Consider the following 19,009-nt stretch of genomic DNA (forward strand, 5'->3'; position numbering starts at 1 on the left):
GCTTGACCGCAAGTACCGCAAGACTAATTTGCTGTAAACAGAAGCATCTCTAGAAGCTCTATTCCAGGACCCATGTTCATTAATGTTTACATTAATGATTCAATCATCTGGATGCAGAACTATTTTCTTGCGACATATGAAAACAATATAATTAAGACCAATAGTTCTGATACCAGTAAACAATTATATGAATTAACCATTAATTTCAGTAGTTGGCGTTATTTATGCTAAAAAGAGATTATCATGGATACTCTAATTTTAATAAGCCCCAAATGATTTTTCTGAATCTTACGGCGTTATTTATGCTAACTGTCGTTATCTTTTTAACACAAATGAAGTAAAATTATTGGTAAACAGATACAACTTTCCAAACAAAAATGGAATAGGCTGTTGAGCTTCCGGAGGTTTGCTCCTGTTTAACTACTACATAATGTAAACATTATATAATAAAATAGATTTACTAGATTATTAAATTTATCATACGATAACAACAACTCCACAGGTTGAATTCGATCTCGATGCGTTGTCTCGCGTCATTATCTTGAAACGGAAATACATTAGAGTTTACATGGTTCTTGACTTATAGAATCAGCGCGAATCTTTGAGCCGAAAGTTCCATCATCCTTCCATCAACCGACGCTTGGAATCGGCGGTGTCTCATTCATTTCTGTGAGAGAGATCTGAAAAGCGGCGATTATTTTCTTATTTGTATAATTAGATAATTTACTCACTGTTAGAAGTTCTCCTTACTTTTAATCTTTTTTGAAACCCAAGCAGTGCGAATTCTTATCTTCTCTTTCACTGCTAACAAAGAAAAATAAATAATGCTTCGAATACTACTTATTGGGGAAAAATAGAAATATTGTTAATCAATTGTTGAATTTCTTTACGTGATTTTTCAAGGCCGGATGACCGAGAGTTAAAGTGACAGCACAGCCCTCTGGAGATCTGAATTCGAATCCGAAAGAGTGGAGAAACCCCAGGAAATATTTGACGGGCAGACTGTCCCGTATAAATTTGCTCCCTCCTTCACCATACTCTGTGCTTGGCCGAAGCCATAATGGTTTTGATAAAAAGGCCCTCTTGTTGCCCACACAGGGTGGAAACAGTTAAAAAATAAACATGTTTTTCAAACTGAAAATTAAATCTATTTTATATATTTATATATATTCTTCTATATAAATTATGTGTGAGAGAGACGGGTCTTGTCGGATTTCGAAAGAAAATTCATTTTTCTTCTTTGAAAATATATTTATTTAAATCTCAGAAAAAAAAAAAAAAAGCGAAAAGCAGCATTTTTATTACCGGAGTCGTTTCCTTTCCCAGGGAACTCATCGAATGTGTCACGGGGAAGTAATAACAAAAATTACTATTGGTGGAAAAAAGCAACGTGACTTGGAAATATAAACATAACTCAAGGAACAGAAAGTGGTCGAGAGTCCACGGATAGTGTCCGCAAAAAGATTTATCGTCGTCGCCCGTTCCTCCAAGAATATCCTGTTTCTCTTGGAACACCTTCGAAGCAGATACGGATTATTATTTCCCCTATAGACTTTAACCGCCATCCAAGGCAAAAGAGACATTCCCAAGTCTCCCCAACGACTCCATAGCCAGCTTGAACCCCGCACACAGTGCCTCAGGTATTTATAATGACACGCGATGTCATGTAAGCTCTCCCTCTCCAACTTAGATCTCGCAAAGAAGCTTTAAGGTTTAAATGCGAATTAATAACCTTTTTGTAGAACTAGCTTAATAAACGAAATTTGTTATTGTTAGAATTGTTTGGTGCACTTCCTCAATCCCTTGCATCAGATCCAAACGCATACAACGCGACCGCTCGCGCGGGAAAAATCGAAATTAGCGACCACTTAGGTTTCTTTGTCTACCTAGAAGACACAGGAACCTAAGTGGGCTCGTCGGGACAGAAGTGGTGTCAGTCCTGACGAATTAGTCATTGCAGTCTTCGCCGAAGCAATGTCGACCTTTCGGTCCCGTGGTGCCGAATCATAGGGGGCACTTCGCACATTGTCACATATGTAAATGAGGATGTTTGTTTGTTCGCTACACCCTCCTAGGCAGTTCGACCAATTGCTACGAATGTCAGTAGTTACGTTTAACACTTCTAACTTATATCATGTCGCACTGTACATCCCACCCAAAAATATCGATTGCATTTCTATAAATCAATTAATTTTTATTTACAGTCGATTTTCTGAGTTACACGTAGCGTTATCTGTTGGCAAAAAAATTAACAAAATAATTAACTAAATATAATTCTTACCAAAAAAAAAGGATATAATTTTAAAAACTATATATTATATTTATCAAATTACTGCGACCATGATATAGCGCGAGATAGATACGCCATTACTGCATGGAATGTTTTAGTGTTTTGCCCTGTACAGTACAGTACAGTACATCATACTTTTTCTGTTAGCAATGGAGTCGTGTCGGTCGTATATCTAACTCCGTTTGGGGAAAAATTTTGAATCAAAGTAACGTTACTTCTGTTCTAAACCAAAAATTGGTATATAGTTAATATGGACCCCCTGCCCTAAGCTTTCCACAACTGGTCTCGACTTCCATCTATCTAACTCCTTTCTCGAGATTAAGGACAGATAGATAGGTGACTACAGTGGGAATTTATAGGTGTATATTTTTCTAACATTTTTACAAGATTTTTTTTTATTATTTAAACAAGTCACAGGAAGTCTTTCGGACGTTAAGGTTAGCAACGTGGATCACCTGCGGTGCCATCACAACCCATCCAACACGAATCACTTTTCAAATATTAATAGTACACCCGATATTAATGAGTAGCCGTTGACCATCTCTCTTCCGGGTAGAGGTCAACGACTACTTTCGCTCGAATTACTTCAACCCCCTTCTACAATAGTCCCTTCTTTCTATCAGAGCAGCGGTATAATGGCATTCGAATAGGAAATTACATAATTCAATGTTACCGGCGAGCACGAACTATGATTTAAGAGATTTTCCACGATGCAAAGTTTAAATACTTTTTGTCCGTTTTTTGCGAAATTTGATTGGTTGGCAGATTACTGTCTGATATTCGGCTGTGAATGGTACAGTTTCTTAAAGTTGACATTAGGAAAAAATATATCTGACAGAATTTAAGACAGTATTTTCAATTGGTGTCTACTTGACCAATGAAATTGTGCCATTTCGCACCATTCGATAAACGGACAACGGCTGAAATAACCAAACTCTTTATATGTTCTAACGTTCAATCAAATTAATGTAGTGCAACTATTTTAAGGCTCGAAAGTAAAGCTCGTAGCCTTTTTCTGTGACGATGTTTATTTTTCCAATTTATTATCATGATGACTTGTTTCCTTCAAAACTTCCTGTAGTTGTAGTCTGTAATGTGCACTTTATTCACATGTTGAGTCTTACTGTCAAATCTCCATCCACTATTCTTATGCCACAACTTTAAAGTTTCCTTTATTTACATGTTTCTGCTGAGCTCTACTTTTCCAACCTGGTTTCACCAGATTTTTTATGGGATGTTATAAACTATATACTGATGATAAATATGTTTAATTCTTCCTTCAGTTTCTGTCTTTCTTCTGACTTCTTTTTCCCTTTTTAGTTGCAAGGAGTCCCGAAAAATTTAAATTGCTTGGGACCCCCACGAAGATAAATGCGGCACTGCCTCTTCGGTATACAGATAATACAGTATGCTTTCATTCGTAAGTAAATGTTATATAATATTAACTCGACTGGGCCGCCTCCATTATGAGTCGATTCACTTGTATTAAATCATTCATCGATTACCGATGTCACTGTCTTAGTAAAATAGATTTAATTTTCAATTTGAAAAACATGTTTGTTTATTTTTATCTGTATCCACTTTGTGTGGCCAGTAAGAAGGCCTTTTTATCAAGACCATTACGGCTTCGGCCAAGCACACAGTATGGTGAAGGAGGGACCAGATGTATCCGGGACAGTCTGCCCGTCAAATATTTCCTGGGATTTCGCCACTCGTCCAGATTCGATTCCAGATCCCCACAGGGCTGTGCTGTCACTTTAACCCTCGGCCATCCGGCCTTGAAAAAACACGTAAAGAAAGTCAACAATTGATTAACAATATTTCTATTATTCGACAATAAGAAGTATTCGAAGCATTAGTTTTCTTTGTTATCAGTGAAAGAGAAGATAAGAATTCGCACTGCCCGGGTTTCAAAGAAGATTAAAAGCGAGAACGTCTAACAGTGAGTTAATTATCTAATTATACAAAAGAAGAAAATAATTGCCGTTTTTCAGGTAGAATCAGAACAGAAATGAATGGAACACCGCCGAATGGAACCGATTCCAAGCGTCGGTTGATGGAGGGATGATGGAACTTTCTGCTCCAAGATTCGCACTGATTCTATAAGTCAAGAACCGTGTAAACTCTTAATGTATTTCCGTTTCAAGATAATGACGCGAGACAACGCATCGAGATCGAATTCAACCTGTGGAGTCATTGTTATCGTATGATAAATTTAATAATATTCTAGTAAATCTATTTTATTATATAATGTTTATATTATGTAGTAGTTAAACAGGAGCAAACCTCCAGAAGCTCTACGGCCTATTCCATTTTTGTTTGGAAAGTTGTATCTGTTTACCAATAATTTTACTTCATTTATGTTAAAAAGATAACGACAGTTAGCATAAATAACGCCGTAAGATTCATAAAAAATCTATTTGGGGCTTATTAGAATGAGAGTATCCATGAAAATCTCTTTTTAGCATAAATAACGCCAAGTATTGACATTAATTGTTAATTCAGTGATTCTCAACCACTGTGACGCGAGATTTCTGAAGTGTGCTGCCACTGCGAATACCCAGTAGTTCAATCTGTTCTACTTTTTTATGGCGCGTTTGGAAATTATAATCGGTGCTACCGGTAACTGCCGGTAGGTATCGAGGCGTTTAGAAAATGTGACCTAAATAACCAACCGTGTTTAAAAATCACTGTTATGACGTCACCGGTTGTCCTGCGGTACTTACCGAAGTATTACTGTGACAAATCGGTTATAGAGGTTCTATTAAAGTACAAGATGGCGGACACATCGTATCGTGTGTCGAATATGGCCGTGACTTTAAAAATTTATAAAAAATAAAACATTTTGTTTCCGCGACACAAAGCGACCAAGATCAGAAAACCATGTCTTCCCAAATTTCAGATGAGGCATGACAGTTTGGAAAATGGCCAGCAAATACTACGAAATTATTGATTTCACAGTATAAACTAAACGAAGATAATTTTTTTCCGACGCTTGTTTAAAAAATTCTACAAGTTCATTTCCTTCTTTTGATGCACTTGTCCAATCGTCATTGTCATACGATTCTGAGTGTTACCGCGGTGTTACCAGTTAGAATTTCCAAACGCACCTTTAGCGGGGACTGGCTGAACTAATGCGCAGTTCTGGGTTAGGTTACAACTTATATATTCGCTTTCACACGCGCAATACCACAATATTGTGTTGTCAAACTAAATGAAAACGGGTTCAAAGGTAATATACGATATGTCGTTTTTAATAATTTTTTGAGAAAATTATTTTTATTATTTAAGACTCTCTTAAAATGGATAAATGGATAAAAAAGGAAAGTTTAACGACGATAATGATGATGATAGCGATCAGGCTAACGAGTCCAGTCTAAGTAAAGATGTATTCTCCGCCAAAAAATGTTCGTCGTAAGTATAATGACGACTTCTTAAAATTTGGATTTCCATCTACAACGGAAAACGATCAAACTGTTCCCGAGTGTGTGGTATGTGATTGTAAATTGTCAAACAGTGCTATGGTTCTCAGCAAGCTCCAACGTCACTCGCTCACTAATCGTCCTTCGGTCGCATCAAAAGACAAAAGCTACTTTCAAAAATCATTATCTGCAAGATGCAAACAAGTACAGGTTTTTGTAAAGCAATTTAGTGTGTGCGAAAAAGCTGAGATAGCTTCTTACGAAGTGGCTGAACTAACTGCTCTTAAATTAAAACCTTATAATTTGGCTATATTACCTACTTGTCGTAAAATTGTAAAAAGAATGATCGGTGAATAAGCAGAAATTGAAAAGGAAAAGAATAAGCAGAAATTGATATTTGTAAAATACCTCTTTCAAATGACACAATTCATCGTAGAATTGTGGGACTTGTCCCGAAAATATCGAAGAAAATACTGCTAAAACTCTTGCAAATTCAAATTTTGCTCTACAAATCGACGAAACAATTGATATTACGGGAAAAACACATTTAATTGCATTCGTTCGATTCGTTCACAAAAATGATATAATTAATCAATTTTTATGTTGTGAATTATCTGATTTTACAACAGGAAAACATATTTTCGACGAAATTAATTGGTATTCACAAGTAATTAAAGTTTTGTGAAATTTGTGCATTGGCATTTGCACAGACGGTGCTCCTATAAAAGGATTTGTAGCGCACGTAAGGGAACGTAATGCAGATACGTTAGTCACCTATTGTTTTTTGCATCGGGAAACACTCGTTACAAAACAATTACCATCAGAATTAAAAATAGTGCTGGAACAATGTGTTAAAATGATTAATTATATAAAATCGAGACCGTTAAAAAGTCGCCTATTTAGTCAACTATGCCAGGCTACGGAGTCTAAATACGAATCGTTGTTACTGAACACGGAAGTTAGGTGGTTGTCCAGAGGGAAGGTTTTATCTCGCGTGCTTGACAAGATAGTTATTTTTTGAACAAGATGATAATGATTTTGTTGATTTGTTGGACGACAAAATATGGTGTGCTAAGCTAGCTTACTTATCTGATATTTTTGTTATTTTTAATAACATATGCTATGCAAGGACCGAAAAAAAAAAATTTTAAACTCCACCGATCAATTGTTGGGATTTCAAAAAGAAAAAAAAATTACTTTATGGAAGAATAAGGCACAAGAAGATAGTTTAGAAAAATTTGTCAGTTCCAAAAGACTTATAAAATAATTCATAAAATAATTATTGATCATTTGACAATACCAGAGCAAAGAATTGTTCATTACAGTACTTTCCAGATTTAAAAATAAAAAAATTTGATTGCATTCGAAATCTATGTGATAAACGACACGTCGGTGTATGAGTTAACTTCGAAAGAAGAGGAAGACCCGATTTCGGTGTGTAATAACCGAGATTTAATTTCAAAACATTCAGAAGAATCAACTAATTCGTTCTGGAGTAACCTTAGATACGATAATATCACAAAAAGCTTTAAGTGTGTTATTACAATTTTCCACATCTTATTTCTGCGAATTCGGATTTTTGGCTTTGACCAACATAAAAACGAAAAAGAGACCCACACTTTTAAATCTGGACCATGAAATGAAAGTAGCGTTATCGCTTTTACGCCCAAATATAAACGAAGTCATCAAAAAACCCCAAGCACAAATTTCGCATTAAATGTAATTTGTAATTTATCATTAAATAAACATTTTGTTTACTTTGTAATGCAATTTCATTTTATATTTCATTGAAAATTATTATCGCATGCTGTTTTACAAAATATAGGTACATCCCTCAATTAACCAAGTAACATTTTTTAAAATTATCTTATTGTTAGTGTGCCGCCAAATTGTTTAATTACTAAAAGTGTGCCGTGACGAAAAAAAAGGTTGAGAATCGCCGATTTATATTATACTATATTAGTTATATTTACATTTTTAGTGCAATCTTTCATTCGTTGCTATATTTCTTTTAAATTGACAAATTTTTATGAGAATTTTCCCCAAAAAACATTTGATAAAATAACAATAATTAGATTTTTGCCATCGATTTCGGTTTAGTGAATTAACCGAACAGCAACGAATATCCAGTTTTATTCCCCGATTGTTATTTTGTCGAGCAATCGGGGTTAGTTTCTGGAAATAAAAAAACTACCACAAAACGGGTGTCGCCTTGACGCGGCTTTGTGGCTTAATGTGTGAAAATTTTATCAAGTTTTACACAAGATTTTCCACAGACTAAGTACACCCGACAAAAGTATTTCGAAATAATTTTTATCACTGATAACCGGAGAGACAAGTGTATAATTTGAGCTTCTAGACCAATTAGTTCATTCTCTAGAAGATTCTGCAGTGCCGAATGAACAGTAAAAAGAAGAAGAAATACAGTTTTTTGGCGGATTTTTGCACTTTTTAATCGATTATATTCCGACAACTTCTTTATTAAAAAGTCTGAAATTTTGCGCATTATCCAAGAAAGCAATCATCTAATTGTTATTTGGAGGAGATATTCAAAATTACTTTAAGCGTTTGGAGAGGGCGGAAAAATCAGCTCCAGAGTATCGGCGACTCTGATTCATATATACCGTGTATATAATCAGCCAGTGACTTTTTATTTGGCACGGAATCTCTGCCATGAATATAAGCCAGACACTAGTAAGTACGATTGTTGAAATTATGCTTAAAAGTTAAGGATTTGCAGAAGCCTATTATAAATGTCCCCTAGTTATTAAATTCCTGCTCACAAAATTCAGAATAAAATTATACAATATAAAAAATCAGTATCTATCAATTTTATTAAACGTCGATACTGTTGCTTTAACGATAGATTGCTGGACTTGGCGTAACGTGGATGCATATGAAGTAACAATGCATTCTGTCGTTGAGAGCCATACATTGACAACAGAATGTGAAAAAAACATAAAAGTAATGACTTAAGAACTAAATTAGAAATAGTAATAAATAATTCGAGTAAGTTCTTGCAGTGGGACACAAAAACGCTGCAAATAGTGTTATGGCACGTTTATTGCAAGTTGACAATAGTATTTGTTGTTATGCGCATAGTTTGCAACTTTCGGTGAAGAATTTAAGTTAAATTTACCTATGGTAGTCAAAATGGCGGCACTTCCGGTCGCCATTTCGAATGCGATTTGAGATTGCGTAGTAATCGAAATACTAGTCCGCGATTTAATAGTTACAATAATTTGAATTTAGATTTTTTTTTATGATATTAAAAATGTGTTTTTATATGATATAATAAAATTACTTACATTATTGATCATCATTTGCTTTTTTCCGACGTTTGTTTCCTACCGAAGTTGACTCCGTAATACTTGTTGACGTTCTTCTTTTCCTATTATTATTCTATTTCTCAATTTTGTTGCCTTTTCTTTCTTTTTCCTTTTTTTCTTTCTTCTTAATATTAGAAACATGAGCAGCGGGCACAGTCTCTGGTTCTTTCCAGTTCGGTATCCTTCCGCAACCCGGATATATCATACTTAAATGCTTCATGAAAATTTATAACCTTTCTCCAAACCTTTTTTGATGGCCATTTGAGGAACTTTTTATACATAAAACAATACATGTACGAGTCCGAAAGATCCTCTGTGTAATGCTTTGGGAATTTTTTTTATTTTTTAGATAACCTTATAATCTTAAAAATAAATGTATTGTTTAACAAAAAATTATAAATAAATTTCACTTAAATTACTTGGTTGTAAGTAAATTGTAAAGAACATTTCCATAAAGGTTACAATATTTCCACGACAACACTTCACTAAGTACATCGTCCTTATTAATTTGCATATTAACACATAAACAATTCCACAGTCAGATTGATAAATTTACATAAATCGAAACACGTTATTTCACAGCTCCCTCTATTAAAATTGAAACTAAGTGACCTAGTTCGAGATTACCGGAAGTGCCGCCAATATGACTACCATAGGTAAATTTAACCGTATTTCTTTAATATATTGTAGTTAAAAAAAATGAAAAACAAAATTTAGGCCTAATGCTCCACATTTGAAATAAATACTTATTAATATCAAAATTCACTTTAGGTAATTGTTTTTTTAATAAATTGGGTTAATGTTACCTTAGGTAGCCAAGATGGCGGACCTTCCGGTAATCTCGATCCAGGTTACTTAGTGACGTCGGTAATGTAGGAAGCTGCGAACTATCGCGATGTGTTATGCAAATTAATACTAACGACGCATTTCGTGTAGAGTTATCGGCGAAAGTAGTAACAGTTGTGATAAGCGTTGATTTGAGTGTTTTTGACTTTAGACGTAATTTTTTTTTGTTTAATATTAATTGATTAATTATGAGTGCTTTCTATATTTATTTCCAAGAATTTTGGGCAGCGTGCACCACCCATAATTTCTATCAAGTGCTCGAATCAGAATTTTCCGAATTAGATATTCACCCCAGAATCGATAAAGGTTTTAAATTTGCGGTCGGTCTGGGATTACAGCGTATTGAGGAAGTGTGTAAGATTTGTTCGAATTCGTGCAAAATATTTTATCGACATGGCCGATATTCGTGTGTCACGCGGTGCAAAAAATGTCGAAGAAATAGTTCGGCATTCGATGGAACCTTTAAAGGTAAATGTGGAAAAATATCATGGAGTAGAATATTATCTTTTATATGGCATTATATTGCATTGGAATGCTCTTCGACCACCTCAGGTATTGCTGTAGGTATTTCTAATAAGGCTGCTGTCGACTGGTCTAATCATATACAGTAGTTTGTTATACTAGTAGCTTTGCACAATATGACATCGTTTAAAATTGGAGGTCCGAAGAAAACTGACGAAATCGACGAGACTGTTACATGTAAACGAAAATATGAAAAAGGCCGCAAACTAAAAAGTACGAAATGGGTTGTTGGGGGATTGTGTCGAGAAGACAAGAGCTGTTTTATCTGTGGTACAATTCTAGGTCCGAATGACGCGGTTGGGACTTTAACAGAGCTGTAGAGCATACTGATAGGAACAAAAAAAGTCTAATGAACTATGGGTCTACGAGCGCGCCTTCGCGAGATATAGGCCCCCCAAAATGACTATATGTGAACTTTTCGAGACCCTCAAAAATGGGGTAAAATTTAAAATTCTTCACTAATTCTGTCGGGCGTTTAACGGCAGTCTTGCCCAAATGAAGCCCTATTCTAACGACACTGGTCGACAACGACCAAAGAAAAGCCACCAAACACGAGGGTGTCACCTCTCCACCGCCACTTCCGGGGAGCGCCGTCGGGACTGGCCGCTCTCTTCGCTAATTCTGTCGGGCGTTTAACGGCAGTCTTGCCCAAATGAAGCCCTATTCTAACGACACTCGTCGACAACGACCAAAGAAAAGCCACCAAACACGAGGGTGTCACCTCTCCACCGCCACTTCCGGGGAGCGCCGTCGGGACTCGTGCCGCTCTCTCCGCTAAGCCTGTCGCGCGTTTAACGGTCAGCAAGCCCTATTCTAACGACACTCGTCGACAACGACGAAAGAAAAGCCCGATTAACAAGACTAATTAGGCAACGCTTTCTCCGACGCCGCTCCTACGTAAACAGAGCGCGCTTCTTCTATTTCGAGCTATCTCTAACACGCTCTAACTACCGAAAAGGCCAAGAAAACAGATCCTGCACTCACCTTCGACAGAGTCTCCTCCTCTCGCTACCTGACGACGTCTAGCCTGTTTCCGATCTTGTGTAGAACGGGGTGAGGTCGCCGGTCGCCGCCTCCTCCTCGGCTATGTCCCGGAGGTCGGCGACGACGAAGATGGTGTCCGAACAATCGCATATAATCCAGGTTTCGCGTACAAGTATCCTTCGGTAACGCGCACCATATACACACACACAAGCTTCGCCGTTCGCTGGCCAGTCGTCTTTCCCCTGCCGTTTCTCTTCGTCGCCCTCGTGCACGGGTACATCAGAAAACACACGTATACATATGATGCAGACATGTCGGCGAAGACAGAAACGTCGGTCGATCTTCACATGTAAACCTTCGCCGCCAAACTTTCCAAGCTACGATTAAAACAAGTCCTAATCCATGTTCGTTGAGGTTAGGCATCCATTCATTCGTCGTTCAAGCTTTTAACGAAATCCTCAGCGGTCTTATAACCGATCTCAGCATAAGGAAGCCTTCTACCGTTTACATCACGATAATCCTTACGTAATTGTCCAACAGTTATGTTCGAGGGACAGGAGATCGACAGCGAAGGCACGATTTGTTTCGTTTCTAAGAACAGATCGTTCATTTCTCTCACTTTCGACCTTACATTCCCTAAACCATCGATTACACTTCAACTTCCGGGTTGTGAATGGTCAAAACCGGAAACCTTGATGCACAGGAAAGCTGTAATCGAAGTACGAATGAAAAGGCAATCACTACATATAAACTTCTCCTTGTGTTAACACTCAAAGCTGCAGAGAGCAATGCTTTCAACAGATCAGATGAAGACAGAATGTGTCACCAAACTGAAATCAGTTTCACATGTTCTGGATGATCTATAAAATAACGCAATATTTGGAAGTACAGTAACTATGTCCTGACTTCATTCATTGTGATAATCAAGACGATGAAAGCGAATTTGACATTACATTGCTATGTGATTACAAACTGACAATTTAAAAATTCCGAAACAATATCATTTACTTTACTTCTTCAAAGAAGTAACAAAGTCTTTTAGAAATATATATATATTTCTTTTAAAAGTAACTAAGTCTTTTGATAACATATGTGGAGAAAGTAAAAGTAAATCGCTTAGACAGTTGTCACGAGCCAATACCAAGTATGAGATTAAAAGCAGCTCCAACAAGTGTTATCATCTCATTCTGGACATTTGATTTTTGAAAACCATTGCTCTTTGCAGTCTTCACACGAGGAAAAGTTTTTATGTAGAGATTACGGGATGGTGACACGATAATTGATGGTTTACGAAATACAAGATCGAAAATGAGCGGAATCGACAATCTTTTACTAGAAACGAAACAAATCGTGCCTTCGCTGTCGATTTCCTGTCCCTCGAACATAACCGTTGGACAATTACGTAAGGATTATCGTGACTTAAACGGTAGAAGGTTTCCTTACGCTGAGATCGGTTATACTGAAGAGTTTATGTAAAGAGGAAAGCGATTCACATCACTCGACCATGGCTTTTATGATATCGCGGAACGAGTTTCCGGTTAATGTTACCTATGGTAGCGAATATGGCGGCTCGTCTCTGAAAACCGTGGGGGACGCACGTTCTAACCTAGCCTATTCTAATAAATTACCACAATTATTGCCAACCAAATTATTAAATAGGGGTAATTTATTAGAATAGGTTAGAACGTGCATCCCCACTGTTTCAGAGATGAGCCGCCATGTTTGCTACCATAGGTAACATTAACCGAGTTTCCCAGCATCATCTAAAACAGTCTGCTCCGTCACTGAATGATGCTGTTGTTACCTCACAGGTGCAGAACTTGCTCCAAATTATTGTGATATTATTCAGAAAACTTTAGGGAAATACCGAAATGATACACAACTTGCGGGAGCCCCCTGTTCGTCTCATTCGGAATCGTTTCGCGACGATTGTCCGATTCGTTCACTTAATCCACACTCGAGTTTGTACGTTATCAAAAGACTTTAGTATTGGGAGAAGTAAAGTAAATTACGTAGTTTCGGATTTTGAAAGTTGTCAACACGTACCATTACTTCTTCTTCCGTAGCCTCGAATGTCACAACTATTGAACATTTACTGAATTGCACTCCCGACTATTGAGGTGACAAACACCGGCCGAAAATGCCCGAAGGCGGCGTACGGGCTTATAACACTTCGGTAGGCCGTGCCGCGGTCACGTGACCCGCGGCCGGCTCGCCATTGGCCGCGCGAGGGGCCCGCTTCAACTTCGCGGCCGAGGTGGGGCCGCGTCGTCGGGCGCGCTGCATCTCTGGCGGAGGTGGGGCCCGCGTGGACGGTCAGTCATGCGCAGTGCGTTCCTCGGCCTCGCATGCCTGAAATATGAGTTCCGAATAGGTTCTGGCAGAGCGACTTGACGGGCGGGTGCGTACGGGAGTGGACCGGCGCCTGCCAGGACGGGGGTTCGAATCCCCGCTCAGGTAAGAGGTGTAATAATAATAGATACTTGTATTTACAGGCAATAGATGGCGACTCCGGACGACTGCGGGCGGGAGACTTGGCCCGCGGGCCGCGTGCGAAGGGGAGACGGCGGCGGCGGCTCGGACAGGAGGGGGGAGGCGCGCGGGGGGACTAGGAAAGGGGGGAGGCACGCTTTTTTTAAACACTGAGAGGCGGAAAAATCGAAAAAAAAAATATTGGGTCACGTGACCCGGCTTTTTTGCCCGCGAACCCGCGTGACGTCGGCCCAACTTTCGAGGGCCATATCTCGCGAACGCGCACATATACAGGTATGGTTCCTTTGACTTTTTTGCTCCCCCAGGGGGGTCGACAGTTTGCCCCCCTCCTCATCGGTTGTTGCGGGATTGTGTCGAGAAGACAAGAGCCTGTTTTATCTGTCAAGTAAACGATCGTTCCGAAATCACGTTAAATTGGAGTATATCGAAATTTGTTAATTCAGGAAGCTTTGTTTTAACTGACGAATGGAAAGGTTACGACAACATAGACGATTTAGAAGGCATCAAAATAGAGCACAGGACAGTTAATCACTCCGAGAATTTCGTTAACCCCAGACCCCATAATAACGTAAGTAATAACATTATTTTTTAAAATTATTTAAATATATTTTTTAATATTTCGAAATAGTATTTATTTTAAAAATATTCTGAAATTCTGAAATCGGGACTTGGTATTTAATAAATCGCGGACCATATCATGTACACGTACATATTTGCTCCATCATAAATCGCAGTCAAGATGGCCGCCGTCATGGCCGCCATCTTGACGTCACTAAGTAACTTGGATCGAGATTACCGGAAGGTCCGCCATCTTGGCTACCTAAGGTAACATTAACCCAAGATATATACATATCGTTTTAAATTTTCTTGATTTGAAATGATTAATGCAATATTAAAAAAAATCATGTTTATTTTTTTAATATTACATTAATCAATATTTAAATATGACGGCCGGATGGCCGAGCGGTCAAGGTAGCAGCCTACCGCTCTGGGGACCCGGGATCGAATCCGAACGGGTCGAAATAATCCCCAAGAATTTTTCGGGGGTGGTCCGTTCGGATATGTCGGGCCTGCCTCGCCGTCCCTCACCACCCGGTCGCCCCATTGTGGGCCTGGCTGAACCCATAATGGGCCTTCTAAAAGAGGCCTTCTTAGTGCCCACAAAGCGGAAAGAGTTTAAAAAATAATAATAATATTTAAATGTATACGTTACCAGACGATGGTAGGTTTCTCTTAGTGAACATCAGAATCTTCCAAGGTTTTTTGAGTTAAATTCCAACTGTAGTAAGTTCTTGTCCTAATATTAATAAGTCCATCTAAGTCGACATCTGCGATCCAGTTTTTATCAGAAAGAAAAGCATTTCGAATTGATGGTTGAATTTTCAAGTCAATTTTCGAGAAATGCAACAACTCTAATATGATGTGAAAAAGGCTGTTGTTTTTATTGTTGATCACACGTACAGCTAACACTACTGTCATTTATTGCATAAATTCATAAGTGAAGGAAATGTTAGATTTCAGTAAGAGGTTAGAAAGAATAAAGATAATGATTTAATTTTTTTCAATCTAAGCTCACGGACCTTTGGGAGGGTCAATGGATACCTGGTCAAGAACTCTTGCTTTAAAGTGTGTGAACAAAATCATGTCCCCCCACACACTAATATCTATACATAAAGAAAAAACCCGAATTTTTGTTGCATTTCTCGACGTTTCGAGGTCCCCAGAGTCCAAAAATGCAAAAGTTTTAGGCAGGATCATTTTTTTGATCGATCGCCATACTTTTTCTCTGTTATACCGGGAAAGTAAAAACAACGAGCAATTATTTATTTTGTCATCGTCACTCAGGCTGCAATTTTTAATCATATTTTTATTTTATTTAATTTGAAATATATGCTCTCCACGTCGAATTAGTACTGTAATGTTTTGCCACTGCAGTGGTACTGCATTGCTGACTCCATTGCTAACGGAAAAGTACTCGCAAAGTACAGTATTTTTCCGTTAGCAATGGAGTCATGCCGGTCATCTATCTAACTCCTTTCAGGAGAGAATTTTAAATTGAAATAACATGACTTCGAGGGTCTCTTGCCACTATGGTTTCTATATCTGTTCTTGACTTTCATGTGTGTCTAACTTCGTTCTCGAGACAAGGAAGGACGGACAGACGGATGACAGTGGGATTTATAGGTCTACAATTTTTTCAAATTGCGGCTTAGGGTTAAAGGGTGGTAGTAGCCAGTAGTAGTAGTAGTAGAGGAGTGAAAGTCATCTACAAGAAAAAAATTGCAAGTATATGATTCTTATACAGTAGAGAGTCGTTAATCGGAACCCTGGTAATCGGAATCGCCGATAATCGGCACGATTTTTAGTCGGACTGTGTCGTGCCGAATCGAACGTTTTTGATACTAAATTTACTTCTAAAGTATAATTTTCATGTTTTTTATATTCTTTAATATATTTATTTTGTTTGTACAAAATGCAGAAATAATTTTTAACGATACGATAGCCTCGATTATTATTATAAAAAATTTTCGTTAGGCTTAAAATAGACGAAAATTCAACACGAAGCGACACGCAACGGAGAAAAATTTGAAAATCGGACAGGTTAATGTATTTTTTCGTACATAATTGGTAATCGGAACAAATGACTAATCTGAACCACCCCAGTCCCCAATTGATTCCGATTTTCGACTCTCTACTGTATTTTTAACCCCTGAAGCTAAAGAAATTTCGGGAAGACAAAGATATTGATGTGTAACAAAAAAAAGAATTGAAGAAATGTAAAGTAAACAGATTATTCACATTAGACATGGCCCAACAAAAGTACTGAGCCCATCCCCAAGATTTAGATCATTTTCGACTAATGGCATTTTGAATCATTAAATGGTGTTTGTTAACTGATTTTCTGTAATCTAGTATGCTAAACTTTCTGTAAAACATGTAGGAAACTTAACCAAGTAAGGTGTTCATAAAATTAATATTTTTTAAATATTAAATGGTGATTTTAAAAGTAAATTTTACCGAGTGAGTAAATTTTACTCATTTTACTATTGAAATTAGCAATAATACAGTACGGAATATTTGCTCTTTTTCCTCCTTACTGTTTCCGTCCGTGAAGGCTTTTTTGTCGAGCCCATCGCGGGTTCGGTCGGACTCATGACTGGGGTAAGAAATTGTGCCTTATGTATCCGAGACGGACCACTCCCGAAAAATTCTCCGTGATTTTGAGATCGCCCGGGTTCTGCAGAGCAATAGTATGACGCCTTACCGCTTCGGCCTATTCGGCCGTTTTACAAAGTTTCCGAAATATTTCCGGATTCGATACATTATAACATCGATTTAAAAATACTTTAAATATAAACTATATATTATTTTTTAAATATTTTTAAATCGATGTTATAATTATGTATACAATATTAATAACAATAGTTTCATTTTATACTATTACATACATTATTATTATTCCATTATATTCATTATTATTGGTTAATTTTACCTATGGTTCCAAAATGGCGGCTCGTCTCTGATTCCAGCAAATAGAAGGTAAACAGTGGGGACGCACGTTTTAACGTAACCTAACCTATTCTAAATTACCAAAATTATTACCAACAAAATTATTAGAATAGGTTAGGTTAGATTAAAACACGCGTCCCACTGTTTCTTTCTTCTATTTGCTGGAATCAGAGACGAGCCGCCATTTTGGAACCATAGGTAACATTAACCTTATTATTATATTCCATTGAATTATTAAAGAAAAATAATATTTTATGAACATTAATTATCTCTAAAAATGAAATATAATTATTTAATTAAAATATTCTGAATATTACTTACAACGAAATCACCCGCCAGAGGGAGCAGAAGTTAAAAGTTGAATTGTCCAATGGCACTTCACTAGGTTGTTTTTCCGTAACGTTTTCGTTTTTAGATCCCGAGTTGGTCTAATTTTAAACAACTTCGGTGACATTTTGAGAAATCTGTCGTTTAAATTACAAGAAATGTTTTAATGATCGACGTAAATAAGTGTGAATTATATCGTGAGTTTGGTTTTTATGATATTTAAAGTGTTAGGCCTAAGACTGCTTTTACCCGCCATTTTAAATAAACGAAAACAGTTATAAGATCATGTCGGTGGAATTTGAAAGTGTGGAAGGCAACGTGGTTCGTATTGACACTTCGTTAACATTTATTAATTAATATTTATAATAACAATCGATAATTAATGATGATTATTGTATTAAGTGATCGGATATCATTTGTTTTGTTAGGCCTAAAATTAGGGTTATATTAATGGCGCGCTTTTTCAAAAATTTACTTTTATAATTCGACCGAAGTTTACGTTTATTCTAGTTTTTTTTGTTTTGAATTAATATTTATTTTGTAATTTAATTAGGAAGTGATGTCTTTTTATAAGGTTAATGAATAACAATATTTTAATATCCAACACAAAATTATGGTATTCTGTAAATTGAAATTTCCATTTTTTCTTCGGCTTACTCCTCTTATTGCCCATACTAAATATAGAAAATAGTTCTGTAAGTGGGGGCTTATTGAGTTATGGCAAAAAAAAAGTTGTAGGATTGAAAAGTTTGTAAATTGTAATTCACTGACCCTTGATTTAATTGTGTTACATGTGCAAGATGGTGTTGCAAGTGAGGTAAAATCTCTGTTCTCGAGTTTTGGGGAGTAAATACAGTAAACTTTTCCAACTCAAAGCTGTAAGGGGCAGGAAAAAACTTTGAGTTACTGACAGTTCGATTTAGAGTAAAAACTATACATTTGTACTTTTATGTCTCTTGCTTTATATAAAGAATCTTTGAGAGTCTTTTATTCGTTTATTTTTTAACATCCCATGTAATGTCTTTTCGGCAAACTGTTCGATGTAACTAATGGAATTGAACAGGTACGTCTTGTTGAGATAAAGCAGAGAGAACCTCTTCCTTTGGACACGAACATTGTCAGAAAATTGGTGTTGGAGAGTAAATACAACTAATTGTCTGAAAATTTCATGGAAATACAATAATTAGGATCACTTTGGATAGAATAAATATTAAAATTAGAGTCAAGGAAGATGAAATTAACATAAATTGGTGTTAGGGGGACCATGAAAAACTTCAAGTTGGAGA

The 19,009-nt window shown here is 37.0% G+C and overlaps 1 protein-coding gene and 1 long non-coding RNA gene across 4 annotated transcripts in view; one reads left to right on the forward strand and one right to left on the reverse strand.

Moving 5' to 3' along the window:
* Positions 1-362: 362 nt before the first annotated feature.
* Positions 363-19,009, reverse strand: part of LOC136983464 (uncharacterized) — a 370,671-nt gene continuing 352,024 nt past the window's right edge. The window contains exons 2-3 of the long non-coding RNA XR_010882051.1: positions 484-579; positions 363-423 (exon numbers count right to left, since the gene is read on the reverse strand). This is a non-coding gene — a long non-coding RNA (uncharacterized lncRNA). The remainder of the gene's footprint in view (positions 424-483; positions 580-19,009) is intronic.
* The window catches only part of LOC136983455 (protein DEK-like), a 64,416-nt gene continuing 63,134 nt past the window's right edge, over positions 17,728-19,009 (forward strand). The window contains exon 1 of one of the 3 annotated variants that reach the window (XM_067280196.1): positions 17,728-18,044. In XM_067280196.1, the coding sequence (XP_067136297.1) occupies positions 18,009-18,044 (36 nt within the window). In that variant the 5' untranslated portion in view covers positions 17,728-18,008. The remainder of the gene's footprint in view (positions 18,045-19,009) is intronic. The other 2 variants (XM_067280197.1, XM_067280195.1) reach the window with 2 other exon arrangements.

This window comes from Centruroides vittatus, unplaced genomic scaffold (assembly GCF_030686945.1).
Source record: "Centruroides vittatus isolate TY-2023 unplaced genomic scaffold, ASM3068694v2 contig_882, whole genome shotgun sequence".
Classification (NCBI taxonomy): Eukaryota; Metazoa; Arthropoda; class Arachnida; order Scorpiones; family Buthidae; genus Centruroides; species Centruroides vittatus.